Raw genomic sequence first — 23,258 nt, forward strand, 5'->3', positions numbered from 1 at the left:
TTACTCACAGAAGTCCAGTGATCCCCTGTCAGTGCCTGATGTTTCGTAGCAGCCAAGTAATTTTCCTTTTTTTTCTTTTCAGCTTCATACAGCTCGTGGATTTTTGTCATTATTGTGCGACTTTGCGGTGCTTTGATACTCGAATCCCCCGTTGCCACTCGCACAACTTCGGTGAACCCCTCGTCAACAATATTAATCGGTCTACAGCTTTTTGCAATCCATTTGGCAACTGTGCTAGTCAACTTGTCACAGGCACACTTAATGAGGGGCCTACGTTGTTCAGTGAGGGTGGTTTGGCGCATTCCACTTTAACTCCCCTCGCCGACCAACGCATGCATCGCGTTGAAGTGGTACTTATTGCTACGGTGAAACGATAACGTCTTCCCGCAGAGTGTGCATATCACTTTGGTTTTATTGAATGTTCCATCTTTGTTTTTTTTTTAAACACGAACTTCCCATTACAGCGGCTACTAATGCAGATTGGGCGGAATTGTGGGTATATTTGGAAGCTCATTTTGCGCATGCGTTAAATGCGTTAAAAAAAATAACTAATTAATCCTGTAATTTAATCATAACGCGTTAACGCGTTATTTTTCACAGCTCTAGTATTTTAGTGTTCCTGCTATCTTTCCATCTGTGTACGCAGCACAGGTTATTAACAGGCCACACAAATCAATTTGCTCACACTCACACGCACAAACATATACAGTATAACAAACATATGTACACAATAACACTCGCACACACACTTGCAAACATCATCTCTCATCTCTGTATTCAGAAACACAGACACACACTCACACACACACACACACACACACACACACACACACACACACACACACACACACACAATAATTAGTACACATATAGAAACACGCAGAAACACAAAAATATAGAGCAAATTATCACTATACATAATTTGTTCTTAGATCATTTACACTGTAAATGATATAGCAGAGGAGTTTATGATGATCCATTGAAAGTTGGGTTACTGTACTACTGTAGAAACTCTTTGCCCTCTTCTCTTTTTTCTCCCTCTCTCTCTCTCTCTCTCTCTCTCCCTCTCTCACACACACACGCACACACACACACACTGACTCACTCCCTACCTTGAAGAGTGTGTCATATCTTTTGATTACTGTGTTTTTTGTTGTTGTTTGTTGTGAATTGTACACTAGGGAGGGCCCACAGTTAAGAAAAACTGCCGCCATGACGTGGCCTTGCAGAGGGCATTTTGACCATCACATAATACATAAGCGAATGACTCATGCACACCTACACCCACTTACCAGGGCCTTGCATGGGCCTTCCTGGAAATATCAATTCAATTCGATTTTAGTCATTTATGTAGCACCATTATGTCCTGGAGTGCCATACCTCCCTCAACACACAGCAATATTTATTTTCTGCCTTTGTAGTCGTTAAGTACAACCAATGCAATGTTCCACACCTACACATTGCCCCAACGACCAGTATATTAGGTTAGGGTGAGCTGATCTATAGGCCTTTATGATCTTATGTGTTATGTTGTCAAATGCACTCTTTGTGAGAGACAGGGGTGTTGACCACTGTAACCTTTGCTCTCTCTCTGTCTCCCTTTCTCTCTCTCGCTCGCTGTGTCACACACACACACACACACACACACACACAAACGTATATATAGTATATACTGTACATACATACACTGTATTGTGTGCAGTATCTGAGGGTTTCTGAGAATTGCTAGAGGGCTTACTGATAAGCACATCCCAATGAGAAGCAGCCCTTAACCCCCTGAACCCATCACATGGCCTTGCGTTGACAATTACTCCTCTCAGTGTTTGCAAGCTCTCCCGCATACATGCTCACTCCCTGTACAGAACCATGTTTACCAACACATCTCCTTCAAGCTCTCCCGCATACATGCTCACTCCCTGTACAGAACCATGTTCACCAACACATCTCCTTCAAGCTCTGCCGCATACATGCTCACTCCCTGTACAGAACCATGGTCACCAACACATCTCCTTCAAGCTCTGCCGCATACATGCTCACTCCCTGTACAGAACCATGGTCACCAACACATCTCCTTCTTCCTCCTTGTTTTTGTTTTGAGTCACGAAGTGCAACCAGTGCGAACTTTTACATTTTCATTTAGTCATTTAGCAAACTGCATTTATACATCAGGAGCAGTTACTAAACGACTCCTCTACCTCCTGTACCACTGTCGCCCCCTTCAGAGTTCATATTTAAGATGTTCTCCATGCTATCCATGTTATCTTTTTTCGTCCTTTGCTCTTTCTCGTCCTCTTACGTTCTCAAACCAAATCTAGGGGCCTCATTACCAAGACTTTTGTCATTTTAGAGGAGTATGCAGAAAGTAACGAAGAAACAGAGATAATAAAGCAGAATCTGATAGTTCTGAAAGAACAATATGTGAATTTCACTTTAACATCCACAAAGCAACATCACCAAAATAGAACCCTCACAAATATAGGGCAGTGAATTATATCTCTGCTTGGCAGTATCATTTGCAGTTCTTTAGTTATGGTGTTTTTTGGTATATTCAAGATCTATATTTACACGCTCTGTATTTCCCCCTCAATTTACTGGCATATATTTCCCTTGGTGGCATGTTTTCAAAGCCTTTAATGTATTCTCATATATTTATTTGCTTACACTTTCTCTCTCTCTTTTGCTCACTCTCTTTCTCTCTGTCCCTCTTTGTCCCTTGCTTTCTCTCTCTCTCTCTCTCTCTCTCTCTCTCTCTCTCTCTCCCTCTCCCTCTCTGCAGTAGGTCCAGGTCAGGAGCACGAGGAGTTGCGGAGGAAGATTGAGAATGGCGTGCGGGAGCTCTGGTACTTTTTCCGCAGTGAGGTGAAGAAACTGGGTCACACTGAGGGGACCATCCGCCACAGGCACACCGACAACCTGCTCCAGGACCTGGGCCACCAACAAAGGTCAGAGGTCAGAGAGAGACTAGCCTCGTGTCCGCCTCTCTTGTTGTTCGGAGGTCAGTTGGGATTTAAATGTTGAAAGGTGCAGTCATCGATTCTGGCGAAAGCTTGTAGATACTTGAGATCAACAGCCAATCAAAACACCTTCCTGTGCTCCAGTAGCAATGCGTTGATCGGCTAGAACAGTTTTGTTTTTTTAGAGAACACGCATTGGGCTAACAGCTAGAAGAAAGTGAGGAGAATTTCTCTGAATTCAACAAAAAATTATAATGGATTATAATCAAAGACTGAACCTTTAATAGGTTCTGTTCATTTTTACCTGCACTGTACGCGTTGTGTTAAATTGCTTTGACAGACATCAGTGGGCCATCTTATGTATAAAGTATTAGTATAGCTGGCAAGCCTCACTGCAACCAACCCAGTCAATACTCAGCCCTCAAATGATTGATGAGTTTTGCCTGGTGTTCTTTGTTTGGTTGGGATTAAACCCTGCAGCCACATGAAATCTTTGATGACAAAATTGCACACCTCTGTTTACAGAAAAATTTAAGAAAGAACCTTCTAGTTTGTGGAAGAAACATCTCGACGGATGTGGATTGGCTTTCTAAAGGGCACCAGTTCAGACATCACCTTTATTTGACAATTTATATAGTTGTAAATGATTCTTATTAAAATATAAACTGAAAATATGTCTGACCTCAGAACAGCTATTATATTGTGGATCTGTAACCTTAAAAATCAATGTTTATGGGTTAATAATTAGTTGTCCATGCATAAGGCATTTTTATTGCCCAATACCCATTAAAACTGTGCGTGCCCTCAAGCAGCACGGCATGGAATGATTCCCGGTTATCAGTAAAATGGCCATGTATAATGTGTGTGTGAGTTTGTGTGTGCATGTGTGTGTGAGAGAGAGAGAGATAGTGTGTGTGTGTGTGTGTGTGTGTATGTGTGTGTGTTTGGTTGTGTATGGGGTGCATGTGTGAATGTGTGTGTGTGTGTGTGTGTGTGTGTGTGTGTGTGTGTGTGTGTGTGTGTGAGAGAGAGAGAGAGAGAAGGAGGGGAGTCTGTGTGTGTATGTGTGTTTGTGTGGGAGCTTCTGTACGTATGTGTGTGTGTGTGTGTGTGTGTGTGTGTGTGTGTGTGTGTGTGTGTGTGTGTGTGTGTGTGTGTGTGCATGTGAATGTGTGTGCCTGAATGTGTGTATGTATATGTATGTGTGTATGTGTGTGTGGTGTGTGCGCCTCTGCGATCTATGTCTCATTCAGAAAACTGGATGTGGTGCTGATGCTTTTCGCTGAACCCCAGCTGACGTGAGTTATCTCAGTAGCGCTGCGCTGTGCTGTGCTGCGCTGTGCTGCGCTGTGGGCGAGAGTGCTGCCATCCCATAGGTCAGCCACAGAAAGGCCTCATTGTGCCCCGTACTGTGTGCGCTATGCAACAAGCTGCCTGCTCAGGAAACACGCTCACAATAGAGCTCTCCCACAAAATGTCAGGACCTCACAAAGTTGTGACCCCCCACAAGCACACACACACACACACACACACACACACACACACACACACACACACACACAGATACACACACACACACACACACACAAACCACTGCTAGGGAGACCAGCACAGACTGAAAGCGCAATATAAAGCCCAGAGATTGCCACTACTGTACGTGAAGGAACTTCTAAGCATCCCTTTGTCATTTTCTCTCCCTATCTCTCTCTCTCGCTTTCTCTCTCTCCATCCTTCTTACCTCCACCCTTCTTAACTCTATTAACTTCGTCTTCATCTGCGCTTCTCCTTCTTTGCCTGCTCTTTTATCTCGTAATTATGTAGTGTCTGCCTGTGTGTTTAAGTGAGAGAGATATTGTATGTGTGTGTGTAAGTGTGTGTGTGTGTGTGTGTGAGAGAGAGAGAGAGAGAGTGTGTGTGTGTGTGTGTGTGTGTGTGTGTGTGTGTGTGTGTGTGTGTGTGTGTGTGTTGTGCCTTTGGATAATGACTGCTATAGCAGGCAGTACTGAGCTGAGTGCTGGCTGGGCCCAGTGGTCATGTTTGAAGTGTTCTAGCTCAGACCCTTATTCACCCTTATTCACTGATCAAACTGTTAAGCAGAACAACTGTTTTTCTCACGGAAATTAACCTGGTGTGATGTGAAGTTCTTCGGCAAACAGTCAGGAACGCCGTTTTAGAACATTCAGAAACATTGCAGCTCCAAGTGAATGGACTTTTTTGCTATTGGAACATTTATAAGCGTTGTGTTTTCACAGTGTAGGCTACTGACCAACTGACCACTGGCTGTATGGAGCCAGTCCATTTGGCTGTATTTACCCATTTCTGTCCATCTCTCTCTCTCTCTCTCTCTCTCTCTATCCTTCTGTTTCTCCCTCCATTTCGTCCCCTCCCCAAGCTCACTCCATTAAGCTGAAGCTGTCTGAATATTATACTATCTGAATGCAGAGTTTAAACGGAGAATGAAATGAAGTTCAAATGGTTTTGATTTTTGCACTTGGCATGTTTATAAAGGTTATAACCTTTCAAATGTGAAATGAAGACTTTACTAAAAGTACTAAAATAAGGACTATAACTAACATTACTGTCTTTCTACATCAAAGATATGGAAAAGGTGATATAACTGATTATAGCTGATTTAACACTTTTTTCAAAGTTTCTTTCATGTAAATTGTTTGCAAAGCCACTATTGACATTGCAAGCTACAGTCGTGGTGTAAAATGAATAACAAGGCTTCAGTTAAGATTTTCATTACCAAGTTTGGGATGATTATGAATTCTGGCCTTGTATGTATTTCTGGTATTCTGTAGTGTAGGCTTTGACGTTGAGTTTTAAATGTGTCATACACTTCAGATCCCATGGCGAATAAGCTGAGGAAAGCTAAGTGATGTTGTTCAAGACTTCAGATAGTTGTCTGATGTTTTCTGTACTATTCTGTATTGTCTCTGTGTGTGTGTTTTGTAGGTGGGTGTGTGTGTGTGTGTGTGTGTGTGTGTGTGTGTGTGTGTGTGTGTGTGTGTGTGTGTGTGTGTGTGTTTTTGGCTCAGGCCACAGGCTGAGCTGCCCATTGAGGCTTGGCATAGCTGCAAGTGTGTGGCGGGAGAGATAAACACCGTAAAAGCCCTGGTGATGACACCACGCCATGTCAATGACTTCCATTACTGGAGAGCCACTAATGTGTTCCTAATCACAAGTGCCCATCATCTTTTAGAAGTGCCGCCATTTAGCTCAATCAAGGTTCATGTCTGTATTTCTGTTCACTGCTGACTTTATCTCTCTCTCTCTCTCTCTTCTCTCTCTCTCTCTCTCTCTCTCTCTCTCTCTCTCTGTGTGTGTGTGTTTGTGTGTGTGTGTGTGTGTGTGTGTGTGTGTGTGTGTGTGTGTGTGTGTGTCTCTGTGTGTGTGTGTCTGTTAACCAGGTCTATTATGTCGGACTTGTACTACCTCAGCCAAGCTGATGGGGCGGGAGACTGGAGAGAGAAGGAGGCCAAAGACCTGTCTGACCTGGTGCAGAACAGAATCACATACCTACAGGTACTGCCCCCACACCTTCTCACTAATACCCTAATACCCCCTTACCACCATCTCAATACCCCCTCAGTTACTTTCCTACAGGTCATAGCACTGAACACAATTCTCCACTTTAATTGCACTTCATGTGAAAGCTTCACCTGAAGGTCTTTCACAAATTAGGTCTGACTATAGTAAACAAGCTGAAAGCTTTCTGAATCATCTGAATAATCCCAGTGTGACCATGTTGAACCCCCTTGAACCATCTTCGACACGGCTCACTCTTGAAGCAGGAATGTGCAGGTCACTGTCAAGTATCCTTTTTGTTTCCACACAGCACATTTCCCCCAGTCTGTAGAACAATACAAAAGTCTGAGTAGTTTGCTGTGCAAGGCCAAGAGAAAAAATAACATGAAAGTATGTCACTGAAAGAACACTGCAGGGAACGGAACGATGACACAGACAGATTTTCTGTTCTGCTATTGTCAGATAAATGGATGACTGCCATTTTGATACACCTTTCCCGAACTGCAAAATTTCAGACATGGTTATATTTCACAGTGAGTGAGTGAGTGAGTGAGTGAGTGAGTGAGTGAGTGAGTGAGTGTGTGTGTGTGTGTGTGTGTGTGTGCGTGTGCGTGTGTGTGTGTGTGTGTTTGCACGTGTTTGGTGAACAGTGGAGTCAGTCTGTCTGGCTACTGTATGCAGTGTTGACAGCCTCTAGCTGAGAACTGCCCCCCGCCCATGCATCCCCCTTCCCCTCCCCCTTCCACACCACCCAACCTTTCCCCCTCACCGTCTCCCCTCTGCACCAACCCCCCCCCCCCCCTCCCCCTCAACGTCGCCATCGTAAGCACTTCATCTCTCACTACGACCATTCCTACTCATCACCCATCACTAACCCCCCCTCCACCAACACCCCCCACCCCCCTGCCTCCCCAGCTCCTTCTCAGGCATCTGTGATGGTTGCTTTCATTTGCCGTGACAGTCTGACAGTACCAGGTCATCTGATTAATGCACAATAAGCATATCTGACTGCCAGTAGGCTTTTGCGTTATTAGCTTATGCCTCCAGTTTACGCTAATGTCTGCTATGATTATGTTGTGCAGCTGTAAGTGAGGGGAAAAGGCAGTGAGCCCATATGTCATTTACTGGCGTGTCAGGATGCTGATGTCCTCAAATCGCATAGGCTTTTGGTGATTCGCACCGTCAGCAATTTTGTAATGTCTAACCATCTAAAGATAATCTGATTTCAAGAGATTCATGTGGTGGCAAGACATTCTGATGAAGGTAGATGTGTCAGGGAGTATTAGAGTGTCTTTATGTAGAGCATTACCGATATTGCCCTAACTTCATTCATTCAGACATCTGTGGCTGGTTTAGCGTAGGTAATGGAACACATACCGTGTGGAGTTTATACCTACCTCAGCACTGTAGATCCAGTAGTCATGTTCCCACCCCCTTCTATCTATCCTTGCTCCAAGCACACCTAATTAAAATGAGTGTAATTAAAGTGCTCTCGATTAGTTAAACCAGGTGTGTTCAGATAACGATAACGATTCCCTTCTCTGCACACCTGAAGAGTTTGGCGGCCTGTGCAAAAGCAGGGAAAGATGGAAACATGCAGGAGGGGGAGTGGGGGCAGAAACAGGATTGAAAAGCACTGCACTAAAGACATTTTCTTATTTTATGACAAGAAAGGAACGTGGTATGAAGGACTCAGCTAGTCTGAATAGACAAGGCAGGTTTATTTCTACAGCATGGGTTCTAAACATTGGTCATTCAAAAAGCTTTCCAAATGGGCAGATAAAAGAGCATAGAAAACAATATGGATGTTGAGTGTTGAGTGTCGAGCTCCGCAGGTTTGAAATGCTCCTCCTTTGGAGTTGGCCCAGTTTAACCTGCGCTTCGTCTGGCACTCACTTTTCTCATTGTGCTGGGGGACTCATAGAAAACAAAGGCGCTTATAGGGTTTCCATGGCGATACACTTCGATTCGGACATATAAGTGTCTCCATCAAAGCTCGAGCTGTAGGATCCAGGCAATGGAACATCTTTTATGTATCTACTCAGTTGCTTAACCAGTCAGTCTCAAGAACAGATAGTGCATGTAAGGTAGGTGGGATGTTGATATTTATGTGTGCCTTGACAGATATCTCAGGTTGGTGCAGTGGTGTTGATGTTTGGTTATGTGACATGTGACATGTGGTTGTTTAGTAATATTCACCGCTGTTGCAGTATTTTGAGACAAAAACAACACCACACAGCATCTCTCTGAGACAAACACAACACCACACAGCATCTATCTGAGACAAACACAACACCACACAGCATCTCTCTGAGACAAACACAACTCCACGCAGCATCTCTCTGAGACAAACACAACTCTACGCAGCATCTCTCTGACAGGATTTGCTTCCCATTGCCTCAGCTTGCATGAAAGCAAATGTCAGAGGGGTTAACCTTCGACTGAAGGAAAAAATCAGATGTACGGATATTTTTGGTCTGTACAGTCTGGCAGATATCACAGTAAAGTTCAGGTGTTACACACACACATACACAGACACACAGACACACACACACACACACACACACACACACACACACACACAGACACACACACACACACACACACACACACACACAGAGACAGACAGACACAGACATACACACACACACACACACACACACACACACACACACACACACAGACAGACAGACACACACACACACACACACACACACACACACACACAGACAGACAGACACACACACACACACACACACACACACACACACATACATACATACACACACATAGACACACACACACACACACACACACACACACACACACACACACACAGAGTCAAATTGAGTCCCCAGTCAAACTTGCAGACCATATTCCATGACTCTCCAGGTCACAGATCTGTTTGACCTCAGGCCTTGAAACACCTTCAAGCAAAACTTCACAAGTTGCTCAAAAACAAAAAGTTAAACCTTGACATGAGCATAAAGAATCCCACGATGATGATGATGATGATGATGATGATGACAGCAAAAGGAAACTTAACAAGTGGAGTTGATAAGCTGGTCACAGGTACACTGTGATCGCACCGAGGCCAGAAGCCATCTCTCCCTTTGTCCACCTGATTTAAATGAGGTTTCATTCTACCGTATACCTGCCTGATCAGCGCTAGCCTGTTCTGTCCAACTCTGTTCGAGATATCCATGGAGGTTCACTCCGGGTGTGTGGATTCTAAAGTAGAGGCCTTGTGGGGAGACTTGCGTCATGGGTTGTAGCAGGGCCAGAGGGTCAGGCCCAGGGAGCTGGTGTTTTGATCATGTGGGGGATGTTGCCCTGAGCTGAACATCACCCCCAGACCTAGCTGCCTCTGATTTCTACAGGCTGGAGCAGCGTGGGTCTGACTAGAGTGCTGATGCTCTCTCATCTTTCAATCACTCATTCCTTTTTCCCCTTTTCTTTTCATCTCTCTCTCTCTCTCTCTCTCTCTCTCTCTTCACTCTCACTGCTCTCTCGTTTCATCTCTCCCTTCTTTTTGCTTTCTCTCTTTCCCCAATGGTCAATTTCCACCCTCGCTCCGCTTCTTTCTCTCTGTCTCCATCTCTCTCTCACATTCCCCCTTGCTCTTTCTCAACCCCTTCTCTCTTCATCTTCTCCTCCACATCTACTATATCTCCCTTTTTCTGTCCACCACTCCTTTCCTCCTCTGTCTCTTCCCATCCAGAACCCTCCGGACTGCAGTAAGGCCCGTAAGCTGGTGTGTAACATCAACAAGGGCTGTGGCTACGGCTGCCAGCTGCACCACGTGGTCTACTGCTTCATGATCGCCTACGGCACGCAGCGCACGCTCATCCTGGAGTCGCACAACTGGCGCTACGCCACCACTGGCTGGGAGAGCGTGTTCCAGCCCGTCAGCAACACCTGCACTGACCGCACCGGGGCCTCCACCGGACAGTGGTCAGGTTAGTAGTATATACACACACACACACACACACACACACACACACACACACACACACACACCACACACATAAATGCCGCATGGAGACAGTATGCGTGCACACCACCCTGAAACAGGGTAGCCACTCTCAAAAGTCATTATTGTGACCATAGTGCACGCTTGTACATTACTGTGCAGGCCAGTATTATTACATTATACAGATCTGTTTATGATTTGGTTTAGTTAGGATATGCATGAACTGAATAACCACTGGCATATTTGTGTAAAGGGGATGTTTTAAGCATTTCACACAGATTCTACTGATATTTCCATCCGGACACAAAGCACTACATTCATTGCCTGTTGCGTGTGGTTGTTAAGCCAGCCAGGTGAAGGAGCTATTTCTTGATTTAACTGTAGCTGCTCTAGGCACTAATGCATAATTTCAGTTACTTGCACACTGTAGGCGAAAAATGGCAGAGTTGCGGTGACGCTGATGTCAGATCAGATGAAAACATTCCTCCCTGGCAGTTACTGTCACATTACTGCCACCAAATTAGAGCCTCAAACACACTCTCTCCGCCATCTCTTTTAATTTGATAATTGATGTGTTCGAATCCAGTGCAAAAAAAAAAACAACAACGAAAACAAACAAGTGAAGCTGCATCTCCCCTCTTGTCTCAGCCTCTGTCTTTGTCTTTCAGTTGATTATGAGAAAGGGTAAAATGGGTGGACAAAGGCTTGTGATGGCTGAATATGTGCGTGATGAAGACGTCAAAGTTGCTCCAGATGTCTGGCATGAGTAGCTGTTATAGTCTATAAAAGTGATGCTCTCAGACATGAACTCACTGACATCAAAGAAAAGCATTCGAAAGCAAATGGACACTCTGATTTCTTTAACTCTTTTTTTTATTCTGTTCTTTTATCTCTCTCCTCCGATTTTGCTTTGTTTTTCCCTCCTCTGCTTTTTCCACATGTCCATGTCTACCCTTACAGTGTTTTCTGTGTTCAGTGCTTTCATTTTCTCAATACCATGTCCACTTTTCCAAGACTTTTCACACAGTCAGCTTTACAAAACCGCACCTGAGCACATCAGTTAGCATTCTGTGCACAAAACACTCAGAATACAATGAACTAAAAAACACAAACAAAATGTGTAAATTAAAAGTAGGACACATCACTGACTGTACTTATTGTACAGTTTGTCCCAATTGCTGAGATACATTTTCTTCAACAATTCACAATTTTCTCAAAACTACTCTCACATCGGTACAACTATCTTACTTCCGGGTCAAAATCAAACTTTGCTCTCAGACGACACACAGAAATAGTCAAAAGCACATGCTACACGCTAGAGGGATTATTTAAAACCACTTCCACCAAAGGTTTTTTTCCCCCTGGAATTAGTATTTTCAGGGCAATCCACATTATTTCGGCATACACATCACTATTACAGGATCACTGAATCTCTTACACACTTTCTAAAGACATTATAAACGATAGCATTCAAAAACGTGCAATGTCACACTGATGGATACGGTGGCTCAGTTGCTTGCACTGCTTGCACTGCCGCCTCACAGCAAGAAGGTCATGGGTTCGATTCCCACATGGGGTGCTGTTGGCTCTGGGGGGCAGGTCCTCCCCAGAGTGCACAGTGCTCAGGTGGGCTATCTCCCGGGCCTTTCTGTGTGGAGTTTGCATGTTCTCCCCGTGTTCACAAGGGGTTTCCTCCACTAAGGACCCCAACAGAAAAAACATGCAAAATAACAGAACACATGTCCATCCCTGACCAAAGATGGACAGTTCACTTCACTTGGTCCCCGGGCGCTACAAGCTGCCCACTGCTCCTGGGGGGTCCTTGAGGAAGGACGGTCCAGGATGGGAAAAAGCAGAAAATAAATTCACCGCGACCTCAGGCTTACCTGCGTGTGTGTGTGTGTCCTGTGTCGCCTCCATATATGCACGTGTGTGTTCCAGTGTGTCGTGTGTGCCATTAAAAACCTGACAAAGGTCTTAATTATTAATTATTATTATTATGATGAGGAGTGCTAAATTTTTCTGAAGTTTTCTCCCTAGCATGCAGATGCAAACTGATTGACAGATCTACTGTATATGGAAAGATGGCCAAATGCAGTAGTTGTACAGTAGAAGAAAAATGACAACATAGTATAAATATATAAATTAAACTACACATTATCATATTAAATACTGTAACTACTCACTGGTCTGTATCAGGATCACTAAATGTAACTCCTCTCTGGACTGGTTCAGGTTTGCCCTTGCCAAATACCATGGGAAATATGCCCTTGTTTGTATTCTATGCTGAGAACATATCCTCAAATGCACTGAGAAATGGGAAATATATGACAAAACCTTATTTGTAGCTGGTCACTGAACCAGGTGCGAACCAAGGCAGCAATCAACATTCTCCCAAATGATAAAATACTGGGGGTGCTCTTGTTGCAGTGGTTTGAAGTAGTCAGAATGATAACATACTGGGAGTGTTTCCTGTTGATCCACAGAAGTAGTGTTTGCCTACTCCCATAGGGTGTCTGCCCATCAGTTCTACCAAAACAAAAACATAATTCAGGAGTTACTGATGTCACCCATTACAGAATTGTAAAGAAATTGTGAAGAAAACCCAATGAGAACAGTTGCAGTGACAGCAATGCAAATTACACTGAAAATGGATGCAGTTGTGAAATGGCTCACTGTAAGTCTGGCTGCACTCATTGTCCAGCTTCATCATAGTCATCCCAAGGATGAGCACGCAATGAATGAGGATGTTGATCAATGTGATGTGGACACGCTGGGCAGACGAAAGCACCACATTTTTATTTGGTCCTGGGATTGGTGGCACTGCGTTTAGGGATTACCTTTACTGTTACAGGTAATTTTACTCTTCTTCTTTCATTTTTTCCATATGCAAGAACATTATTGTATATATGTCTGTGATTCACAGAGTAGAAATCATAAAGCTAATATTTATAAAAAAAAAAAATGAATTATTACTATTGTTACTTTTACTTTTAATCACGACTGATGAGCATACCATCGTCTGACCACAAACTGATACTAATGGACCCGCCGACCGACAGAAACAGTTTAGTGATCATGAAACAGATGTCCATGCTAATGAGGTGTCATCAAACAGAGATAGTACAGGGCACTAATTCTACACCCACTCGAAAAATACTGTACCTATTTGGGTGTTTTAACGAGCTAAATCAATGCTATAGCAGCTACACAAAGGGAAGTGGATGAAGCAAAGAGGGGATGGCAAGACATGTTGTATCAAAGCAATGCAAAAAGTATCCACAGTTTAGTTCACACAGTCTATTGATGAGGTAAATGTGTTAAGTGTTTTGAAAAAGTGAACTCTGCGTTGCCACAAATGTAAAAACCACCGTAGCCGACTGTATTGCTAGACTGCTCGATTAGAAACAGAAAGAAGGAGCACAGAGGCAGGAGAGAAGAACATGGTAGAGCAAAGTGCCAATAATACAAAATACAACCTTTTCTCCATTATCCTGCAGGAGTGCCACATAACCTGGTCCCCTCGCAATAAACAGCCTCATGGTAGTTCTCCCCTCAGCTCATTTCAATTTGGGTTGTAGTTTCTCAAACTGTGTCCTGTGTGTGTGTGTGTGTGTGTGTCTGTGCGTGTCTGTGCGTGCGTGCGTGCGTGCGTGCGTGCGTGCGTGCGTGCGTGTGTGTGTGTGTGTGTTGGTAGGGAAGTGGTTACTCTGTCCTTATGCAAAAATAAAAACAGAGCCAAGAGGAGACACTGGCCTCGAAAAAATCTGCCCAGTTCCCCCGCTATGAAGATGCTGCCAGTGTTGTTACATAAGCCATGCAAGGGCTTGGGAATATTTTTGCTCTTAAATATTTCATGTTGCTCAGCCATTTAAATTCTGCACATGTACTTTGCACATGCACACATGCATCAACAGAAAAGCCTCCCTCATTTTTGGCGTAGCTGCCGTGGATGTTGGCTCTTTTTTTTTTGGCTTTTGAAAGGATATTTTTAATGAGTAATTAAGTTATTTGTCGGCTAACGGGTTAGGAGAGCTTAGTGCTTTTGTAGCGCGCTCACTAATTGAAAGAGTCACTGCTGCGCTTGCACTCACTGGTGTTTTTTTTGTCTCCCTCCCTTGTTTTCCTTTTAGCACCTCTCTTAGTCTCACATCCATCTTGACATTTGCGTTTAAGCTTGGGTGTAATGAGAAATGAATTGTGGCAAGTCTAGCTGTTTTTTGAGGAGAGTTAGGGGTGTAGGGGTGTTTACAGACACAGACACAGACACAAACACACACACACACACAAGCACAAACTCTCACATACACACATCCCCTCCCACATACTCATAAACACAAACACACACTGTTGGTTGAGGAGCAACGATTAAGAAGTGAGAGTCCCTTTTCCCGACCACAGCGCTCAAATCGTTTTATTTGAAAATTAAATAATACATGGAAGGATTAGGAGGGGAAAAGAAGTCTGGGAGGCCAAATTAATGAACAAAACAGCAGCTAACTGAGAATTGAGAACAAAAAACCTTACCTGGTCACACAATAGATTATAAATAAAAAGACAGAGAACTTCCCAAACTTCCTCTCTAACAAAAATAGTGTTTAACAGAAAGCAAATGGCACCCAACCTCCTTACATCCTCCAAAAGTCAAAATAAAAATAATACAGCTTAAATACTTACTAGCTACAAGCTTTAATACTTAAAATTTGCAAACATGGCAACGAGTTCAACAGTGTGGATCAATACTATGATTGCATCAACAGCAACAAGTTCAGCGGTGATATATTATGACAACAACAAGAGTTCAGCAGTGTAGAGATATATTATGACAACAAGAGTAAAAACATTGTAGAGATATATTATGACAACAAGAGTTTAACAGTGTAGAGATATATGATGACAACAACTAGAGTTCAACAGTGTGGAGTTGTTCTACAATTAACAGCAACAAGTTCAGCAGTCGCGTGGGTCTGTAGTCGGGAGATCCCCTACCGTGATGGTTTGGCCGTATTTATATATCCTCAACGTCTGTATCTCTGCCAATCCCAATGGAGAGTGTATAAATTGGACAGATATCCAATCTACCTGTCACGGTGAGAGAGAGGATCAAAAGATGCACAACATGATGAGGCACAATGCACACTCTTGCATGGTCTCACACACGCACACTCAGGACAGGACAGCAGAACACACTAAGCCACAACGCAAGGACAGTAAAGCAAACATGTAATACTTTTGTAATTTATCTTATGAAAGTCACAGGTATACCATCTCGTACGTAACACACACACACGCATAAATACAAACACACACACACACACACATCCCCTTGACACTCATACACACAAATACAAACTCTGTCAGAATCAGAATAAGAATCAGAATTGTTTTTATTGCCAAGTAGGTTTACACCTACCAGAAATGTGTCCATCTCTCTCTCACACACACACACACACACACACACACACACACACACACACACACACACACACACACACACACACAAAATGCTCCATGAGGCCCACAGTGGGTGACCTTCTTAATCAGTGAGGCCCAGCTCTGTGCTGCGAGGCCGCTGCCAGCGTTCTGCTGCCCAGGGGGGATCCAGAGCCTCGAGTCGGAGCAGGAGTGTGTCTGTCGACGGGTTGAAGTGACTTTGGCATGGCCCAGTTGGGGAGGCCTCTCTGGATGTCTGCCCTGATGTTTGCCCTGAGCCGGTGCTAGGCAGCTTGACTGCTGCTCGAGCTGTTCTGGCACACCGGGGGCCCCCTGTGGAATCCCTGGAAGGGCAGGAAGATGAATGTGTGGTGCAGCTCTTCTGCTAACATTATCAACTTTTGTCCCATTAATTCAAACGCAACAGTGGGTTGTTGGCATGAGCAGTTAAGCCCACTCTGTCTTTGTTCCAGGGTTCTGGAGCTTCTAGAGTTATGCTTGCTTCATTGAACAGGCTGTGTTTTTTCTCTCTGTTTGTGTCTCTCCCTTCCGTACGTTAACCTCTTCCTCACCTTCTACCTCTATGCATCTGTTCCTCTTCACCTCCTCCCACTCCCTCATCTCTTCCAACCTTTTCTTTCTCAGGTGAGGCACATGATCGTGACATCCAGGTGGTGGAGTTGCCCATCGTGGACAGCCTCCACCCCCGCCCCCCTTACCTGCCCCTGGCCATCCCTGAGGACCTGGCGGACCGGCTGCACCGTCTCCACGGCGACCCCTCTGTCTGGTGGGTGTCGCAGTTCGTCAAGTACCTGGTGCGCCAACAGGCCTGGCTGGAGAAGGAGATCAGGGAGGCGTCCGTCAAGCTGGGCTTCAAGCATCCCATCATCGGGTCAGTGGGACAGAGCAGACTCTATGTTCTTCTTTTGCTTTCTGTCTGTCTACCTGTCTGTCTGTCTGTCTGTCTGTCTGTCTGTCTGTCTGTCTGTCTGTCTGTCTATCTGTCAAGCATCCCATCATCGGGTCAGTGGGACAGAGCAGACTCTCTATTCCTCTTTTGCTTTCTGTCGTCTGTCTAGCTGTCTGTCTGTCTGTCGGTCTGTCTGTCTTTCTTTTCCTTTCTTTATCTCCTCTCTTTTTTTGTTCCCTCTTTCTATTCATTTCTGTTTTCAAGGCTTCTTATCCTCATTTAATTTATTTCTTTAACCTTTCCTTTCTTTTTTCCTTCATTCTTTTTTCATTCATTCATTCATACATCCATTCCTCAGTCTCTCCTTCTCTGCATGGTCCTTCCTCCCACTTAAATCTCTCAATCTCTTCCCATCCTTGTTTCTCTCTCTCTCTCGGTCTCTGAGCAAAAAGCTGTCCCTCTTGTCTCTCCCTCACTCATCATCTCTCTCTCTCTCTCTCTCTCTCTCATTGTTCCTCTCTCTCCCATGCTCTCCTCTGTCTCTTTCTCCACCCATTCATCTTTTCTTCTCTCGTCATCGCTCATCCTCTCCTTCTCTCTCTTGTCGCCCCTCATCTTTTCATCGCCTGCCTCCTCTCCTCCTCGTCGCCTTTTGTTGCTCTCCGGCCTTCCTCTCCGCTCTTTTCAGCGTTTTAGCTCGTTTCAGCGATGCTCTTCATCGCTGTCTTTTTTTCTCAGTCCTCTCCTTCATTCACTTCTCAGTTTGCCTCTCTCTCTGCCACACACATACACACACGCGCACACACACACGCACACAGAAGTACAGTGATTAACACACTTGAAGCAAACACACACGCATTCACAGAAAAACTGCACACACACACACATATGTACATAATCCCACACATGCCCACACCTGAGGATACACATATAGGCACACAGTTACACACACACTCTGTCTCTCTCTCTCTCACACACACACACACACACACACACACACACACACACACACATCCCCTGGCTCTCTGAGGCTGTCTGTAAAGCTCTCTCTTCCTCTTTGGAGACTGATGGTGTGATAATGTAAGTCTTTCACCTCGGCAGGGGGTAGGAGACTGCGCACTGTTTGAAGGTTAGGGAGGAGAAAGGAAACAGTCACAAACGGGGAAAAGGAGGGGAGCGGAGAGAAGTTTTTTTTCTGTTTTTTAGTTTGTCAGTGGATCAGTGTAGTCTCTCGTCAAAGATTTTCGGTGCTTGTAAAGAGGGATCTTGTGCTTTTTTATGCCTGTGGGGAACTTTTTTCTTTTTTGTAGAAACTTGCTCCCCTGCTCCTGTGAAACCACAGCACTGCATGCTTCAGATGGAGGCCTTCTTTCAGAGCTAACCTTCCACCCAGTGCTAGCTTGGTGAAGAGACTTTTGGTTAGTAAAACTAGGTGTACACTACTTTTGTAAAAGCAAGAAGAGGCAATCTCATATAGTATAGTAGTAGTGAGTGAAGTAGTAAAATACTGTAGTGTATCTTTGGGATTCTTGATTAAAACAGTCACAAGCATTCAGACACTGAATACAGAATGGAAACTGGGGCAGGGTTGTTTACACAGACACAGCAGATAGACTTGGGGTGGACAGAGATGCTAAAACACAAGGAAAATCACGCTAGGGTATTTACAGATCACACTGACCCCACATCACAAAATACATATACATATACTGTAGACATTAACAGAAGAGGGGAAACACCAACATTTGAAATTAGAACACTAAATTAGAACAGGAAAAATGAAATTTACAGACATAACCATTCTTCGCTAAGAACACTGGCAGTATGTCACATAACATATATAATTACACACAATATATAATTATAGAGCATTGGTTTTGATGGTAGAATGGGCATTGGTAAGCTTCCACCTCATACTATATTGAATCACGAGACTCGTATCCCCGTGGATGAACGTCAGATGTTGGGTGATGGGATTATCATTTGGAGTCCTGGTGTGGAAAGCTGACACAAGTTGGCATGCCAGATTTGTAAGCTTGATTTGTTTCCTTTGATCAGGCAGAGAAATGGCAGGTTATTCCAGCTTGGTGGGTGAAGCCAGGGATCGAATCGCTCAACATTTCAGATGCTCTTCATTCAGCAGCAAGGGAGCGTTCTACAGCATATGGTGCCTCGATGTCTTTATTCATATACATTTACATTCATTTAGCAGACGTTCAAAACACGATCCAAAGCAACTTGCTGAACAGTGGAGATACATGTTTTCATGTGTATGTGTTCTCCGTGGTTATCAAACCCATGACTTTGGTGTTGTTACCGTTTTGCTCAAGCACTGTGTAACCTGCATGGTGTGGACAAGCACAGTCCCTCCCCGGACTGAAACACACAATCTTGGACATAGGAGGCGGGTGTGCTAGCAAGGACGCTAAAGCCCATTAGGCGCTAGTGTCTGTCGCTAGCAGGTCTCTTAAAATGTCGGGGACTGAGGTTTACTAACTGCACAGCACTGTACACACTAACGATAACGGCTAACGTTAACGACTAACGTTACAACTGGGTTCTTAAAAAGCAAAGCAGCCATATACTGTACTGTACTGACCGCTAGAGCCAATCAGAAAAGAGGAAACCAGACCAGACCAGACTAGACCATCCAGCCCTGGGCGGCGGTGAAGAGAGTCTTTGAAGAACCAACAGAGAGAGAGAGAAGGAACGTATTGAAAACAGGAGGATGGGAGAATTAAGAGGTGTGGTGTGTCAGTAGCACGGGAAAGGCAGTGTGTGTGTGTGTGTGTGTGTGTGTGTGTGTGTGTGTGTGTGTGTGTGTGGGAGAGGGATGCAAGCGCCAGGTGCTTACGGAGAGAGAGACAGACACTGAGCAGAATGACAGCAAGAAGAAAGAGGAGAGAGCAAACAAAAGAAGGGATTTGGAAAGGACGTGGAGAGGAGGTGTGCGCAGTGTGAGACCCTCCGTCAAGAGCCCCCATCAGATGAAAGAGTGTAGAAATGAGAGAAAGAGAGAGACAGAGAGAGAAGGGAAGGGAAGAATTTCTCTCAAGCCTTGTTTTTGTTCACTCCCTTCTTCTTTTTCTTTCTTCATCTCTCTCTCTCTCTCTCTTTCGCTTTCTCTCGCCGCTCTACAGCTGAGGCACACATCACTTCACTTCACATCGCGTTTGTTTACGCGGGTGCATGTGTGTGCATGTGTGTGTATTTGTGTGCACACGCGTACAGCGTGTGTGTGTGTGTGTGTGCGTGTGCGTGTGCGTGTGTGTGTGTATTTGTGTGCACACGCGTACAGCGCGCGTGTGTGTGTGTGTGTGTGTGTGTATTTGTGTGCACACGCGTACAGAGTGTGTGTGTGTGCGTGTGATTGGGGGGGTTGTGTTTGTAAAAGGTGTTTGTTGCTCCAGTGAGCATTCTTATTCTCAGCTATGTGTCTGTTCACGAGCCAGCTGTGCTAATCAGCCATTCTACTCTCGGCTGCACGCATGTCTCTCTCTCTCACTCTTTCTCTCTCTCTCTCTCTCTCTCTCTCTCATTCCTTTCTTTCAGCACCCTGCCTTTGTTCTAGATTCCCCTCGCTTGGCTTATCTTTTGCTCTTGGATTTATTTTCATGCTGGCAGCAGACTGAGAATCGTCTTCTCTTCTCTTCTCCTCTCCTCTCCTCTCCTCTCCTCTCCGTCGAGAGAACACTCCGTCTCTCCATCCACGACTGTGACATTGCTCACACTCTCAGTCAGACGTCGGTTAATTGGCATGACCACTTCCTGTTCACTAAGTTATGGAAAACGGGTAGTGGATGAAAAAAAAGCTCTGTGGTGTTCTTTTTTGAAGGGATTTATTTTTACGGTGAATCTTTGTGGATGTTGTTTACTGATATAAAGGGCATTTGAGGGTATTTGTGTTTAAACATTGAACACGTTTCTACAGAACATTCTTAGTTATCTGTACTATTGACCGTCCCATCTAGAGACAACCCCATCCAAGTAGAGTCATCTTTTTGTTTCTTGCTCTTTTTCGTCAGTCAGTCAGATTATCTCACTCACTCACACACACACTCACATACACACATACACGCGCACGCATGCACATTCAGACACAGATGCTCACAGAGGCCCTGTCAAACATTCATTGTAACTCTCTCCCCATGTATCTATCTATCTCTGTATGTCATATACATATACACATAAACATATACACATCAAGACAAAATATTCCTCTTTCCTCCAAATCTCTTTCTGCAGTCCCCCCCCCCCCCCACACACACACACACACACATACACACACACTGACAAAGAAAGAAGAGAGAACATCATTTCTCAACTCACACTATGTATTTCTTCATGTGTGACTATTTCTCACCTTCATATCCATGTATACATACACATACACAAACACAAACGCATTGTCCACTCTTCACGCAACCTCTCTCAGACCTCAACACCTTTCCCTCTTTTTGTCACACACACACACTCACACAAGCAAACGCAAACACACAGGGCTGTGTGTCTGACTCACCCCCCTCTCTCTCCCTCTCTCTCCCTCTCTCTCTCTCCCTCTCTCCTTCTCTCTCTCTCTCCCTCTCTCCACCTCTCTCTCCATCTCTCTCCATCTCCCTCTCTCCCTTCATCTCTCTCCCTCTCTCCCCCTCTCTCTCTCCCTCTCTCCACCCCTCTCTCCCACCCTCAGGATCCATGTGCGGCGAACTGATAAGGTGGGCACGGAGGCGGCGTTCCACCCCATCGAGGAGTACATGGCGCAGGTGGAGGAGCAGTTCCAGCTGCTGGCCCGACGCCTCCACGTGGACAAGAAGCGCGTCTACCTGGCCACCGACGACCCCACACTCCTGCAGGAGGCCAAGGCCAAGTACGCGCGCACGTGTGTGTGTGTGTGTGTGTGTGTGTGTGTGTGTGTGTGTGTGTGTGTGTGTGTGTGTGTGTGTGTGTGTGTGTGTGTGTGTGTGTGTGTGTTAGAAGGTAGAGGTATTACACTTCAAACTAAAACTGAAACCAGAAATAAACTAATTACTGCAAGAAATAGTAGTTAATATGAATTTGAGTTGGTAGAAGAAGCACCTGTAGAGTAACTGGAGAAGAGTGTGTCTCTCTCTCCCCCATTTGATAAAAATACGGAAGAGGAATTTGGAGAAAGGTTGAGTAGTTTGTGTCTATGTGTATAAGTGTATGTGTGTGTGTGTGTGTGTGTGTGTGTGTGTGTGTGTGTGTATGTGTGTGTGTGTGTGTGTGTGTGAGCAAGAGAGAGAAAGGGGAAGAGAACCTGAAAAACCATGTGTGTGAGAGCATGTGTAAACATATGTGTTTTGTCCCTGTGTGTGTGTGTGTGTGTGTGTGTGTGTGTGTGTGTGTGTGCCATTGACATAATTCTCAATAATAGTACCTTTCCTTCTCCCCCACCCACTGTTAATGACACCAGTGACGTGCATAAACATTATTTGGCCAAATGTCAATCACCCCCTTCTGAACCAGTGACCCCGCCCCCCTGGGCCAATAGCATAGAGTTAGTTGCTCCAGACTATTATCCATCCACAGCTAACTTCACTTTTGATGAAGTGGATAAAGTTGTGTCCCAGCTGCCAAACAACAGAGCTAGTGGATATGATGGGGTGACATACGAAACCATTAAAGCTACAAAACCCTGGTCCACTCAAACTCTCACTAATATATTTAATATCTGTCTTATTAATGGGAAGGTACCTAATTCATGGAAGGGGGCCCTCATACATAGAATACCTAAGAAAGACAATATTCCAAATGATCCATCTACATGGAGAGACATTTCTCTTCTCCCCACTGTTTACAAAGTCCTCATGAAATGCCTTCTTGCCCGCATCCTCCCATGGCTTGTAGACACAGGCACTCTCTCACCTAAACAAAAAGCCTACATAGACAGACAAGGCATGAATGAACATGTGTTCTGCCTTAAAACTGGAATTGATGATTTCAAACATGAATCATGTAAATTCTACACTGTATTCCTGGATTTTAGAGATGCCTTTGGGACACTGTCTCACAATATGATGCTCCACACACTGGAAGAAATCCATCTACCTCAACCCTTTGTGGACATCATCACAGACGTGTACAAGGGATCTTTTTTGCAAGTCATCTGTGGAGACCAGCTCACAGAGCCTGTACCCCTCCAGGTAGGGATTAAAACAGGCTGCCCCTGGAGTGCTGTGAACTTCATCCTTGTTATCAACCAGTGGTTGAAATGGCTCTGTCAGTGTTCACCACCACAAATCAGATCCCCAAACCCTGTTCAGGGGTACGCTGATGATGTGGAGATGTCCTCTAGGGATGAGAGTGTAATTGCCAACATGCTAAGCAGAACAGATGAGTTTCATAAGTTCAACATTGCAGGCGAGTGGGGTGAGCAAATACAGGAGCTATCCTGTGACTATAAGAACAGAATTGATCTAATTGATTCCTCCCCCCT

General features: G+C 44.7%; 1 protein-coding gene across 4 annotated transcripts in view; it reads left to right on the plus strand.

Moving 5' to 3' along the window:
* fut8b (fucosyltransferase 8b (alpha (1,6) fucosyltransferase)) overlaps positions 1 to 23,258 on the plus strand; it is a 101,296-nt gene that overhangs the window by 74,196 nt on the left and 3,842 nt on the right. For 3 of the 4 annotated variants that reach the window (XM_031581304.2, XM_031581307.2, XM_031581306.2), the window contains 5 exons: positions 2,777 to 2,942; positions 6,368 to 6,482; positions 10,207 to 10,444; positions 16,537 to 16,783; positions 21,492 to 21,668. In XM_031581304.2, coding sequence (XP_031437164.1) covers positions 2,777 to 2,942; positions 6,368 to 6,482; positions 10,207 to 10,444; positions 16,537 to 16,783; positions 21,492 to 21,668 — 943 coding nt within the window. The remainder of the gene's footprint in view (positions 1 to 2,776; positions 2,943 to 6,367; positions 6,483 to 10,206; positions 10,445 to 16,536; positions 16,784 to 21,491; positions 21,669 to 23,258) is intronic. The other variant, XM_012835543.3, reaches the window with a different exon arrangement.

This window comes from Clupea harengus, chromosome 15 (assembly GCF_900700415.2).
Source record: "Clupea harengus chromosome 15, Ch_v2.0.2, whole genome shotgun sequence".
NCBI lineage: Eukaryota > Metazoa > Chordata > Actinopteri > Clupeiformes > Clupeidae > Clupea > Clupea harengus.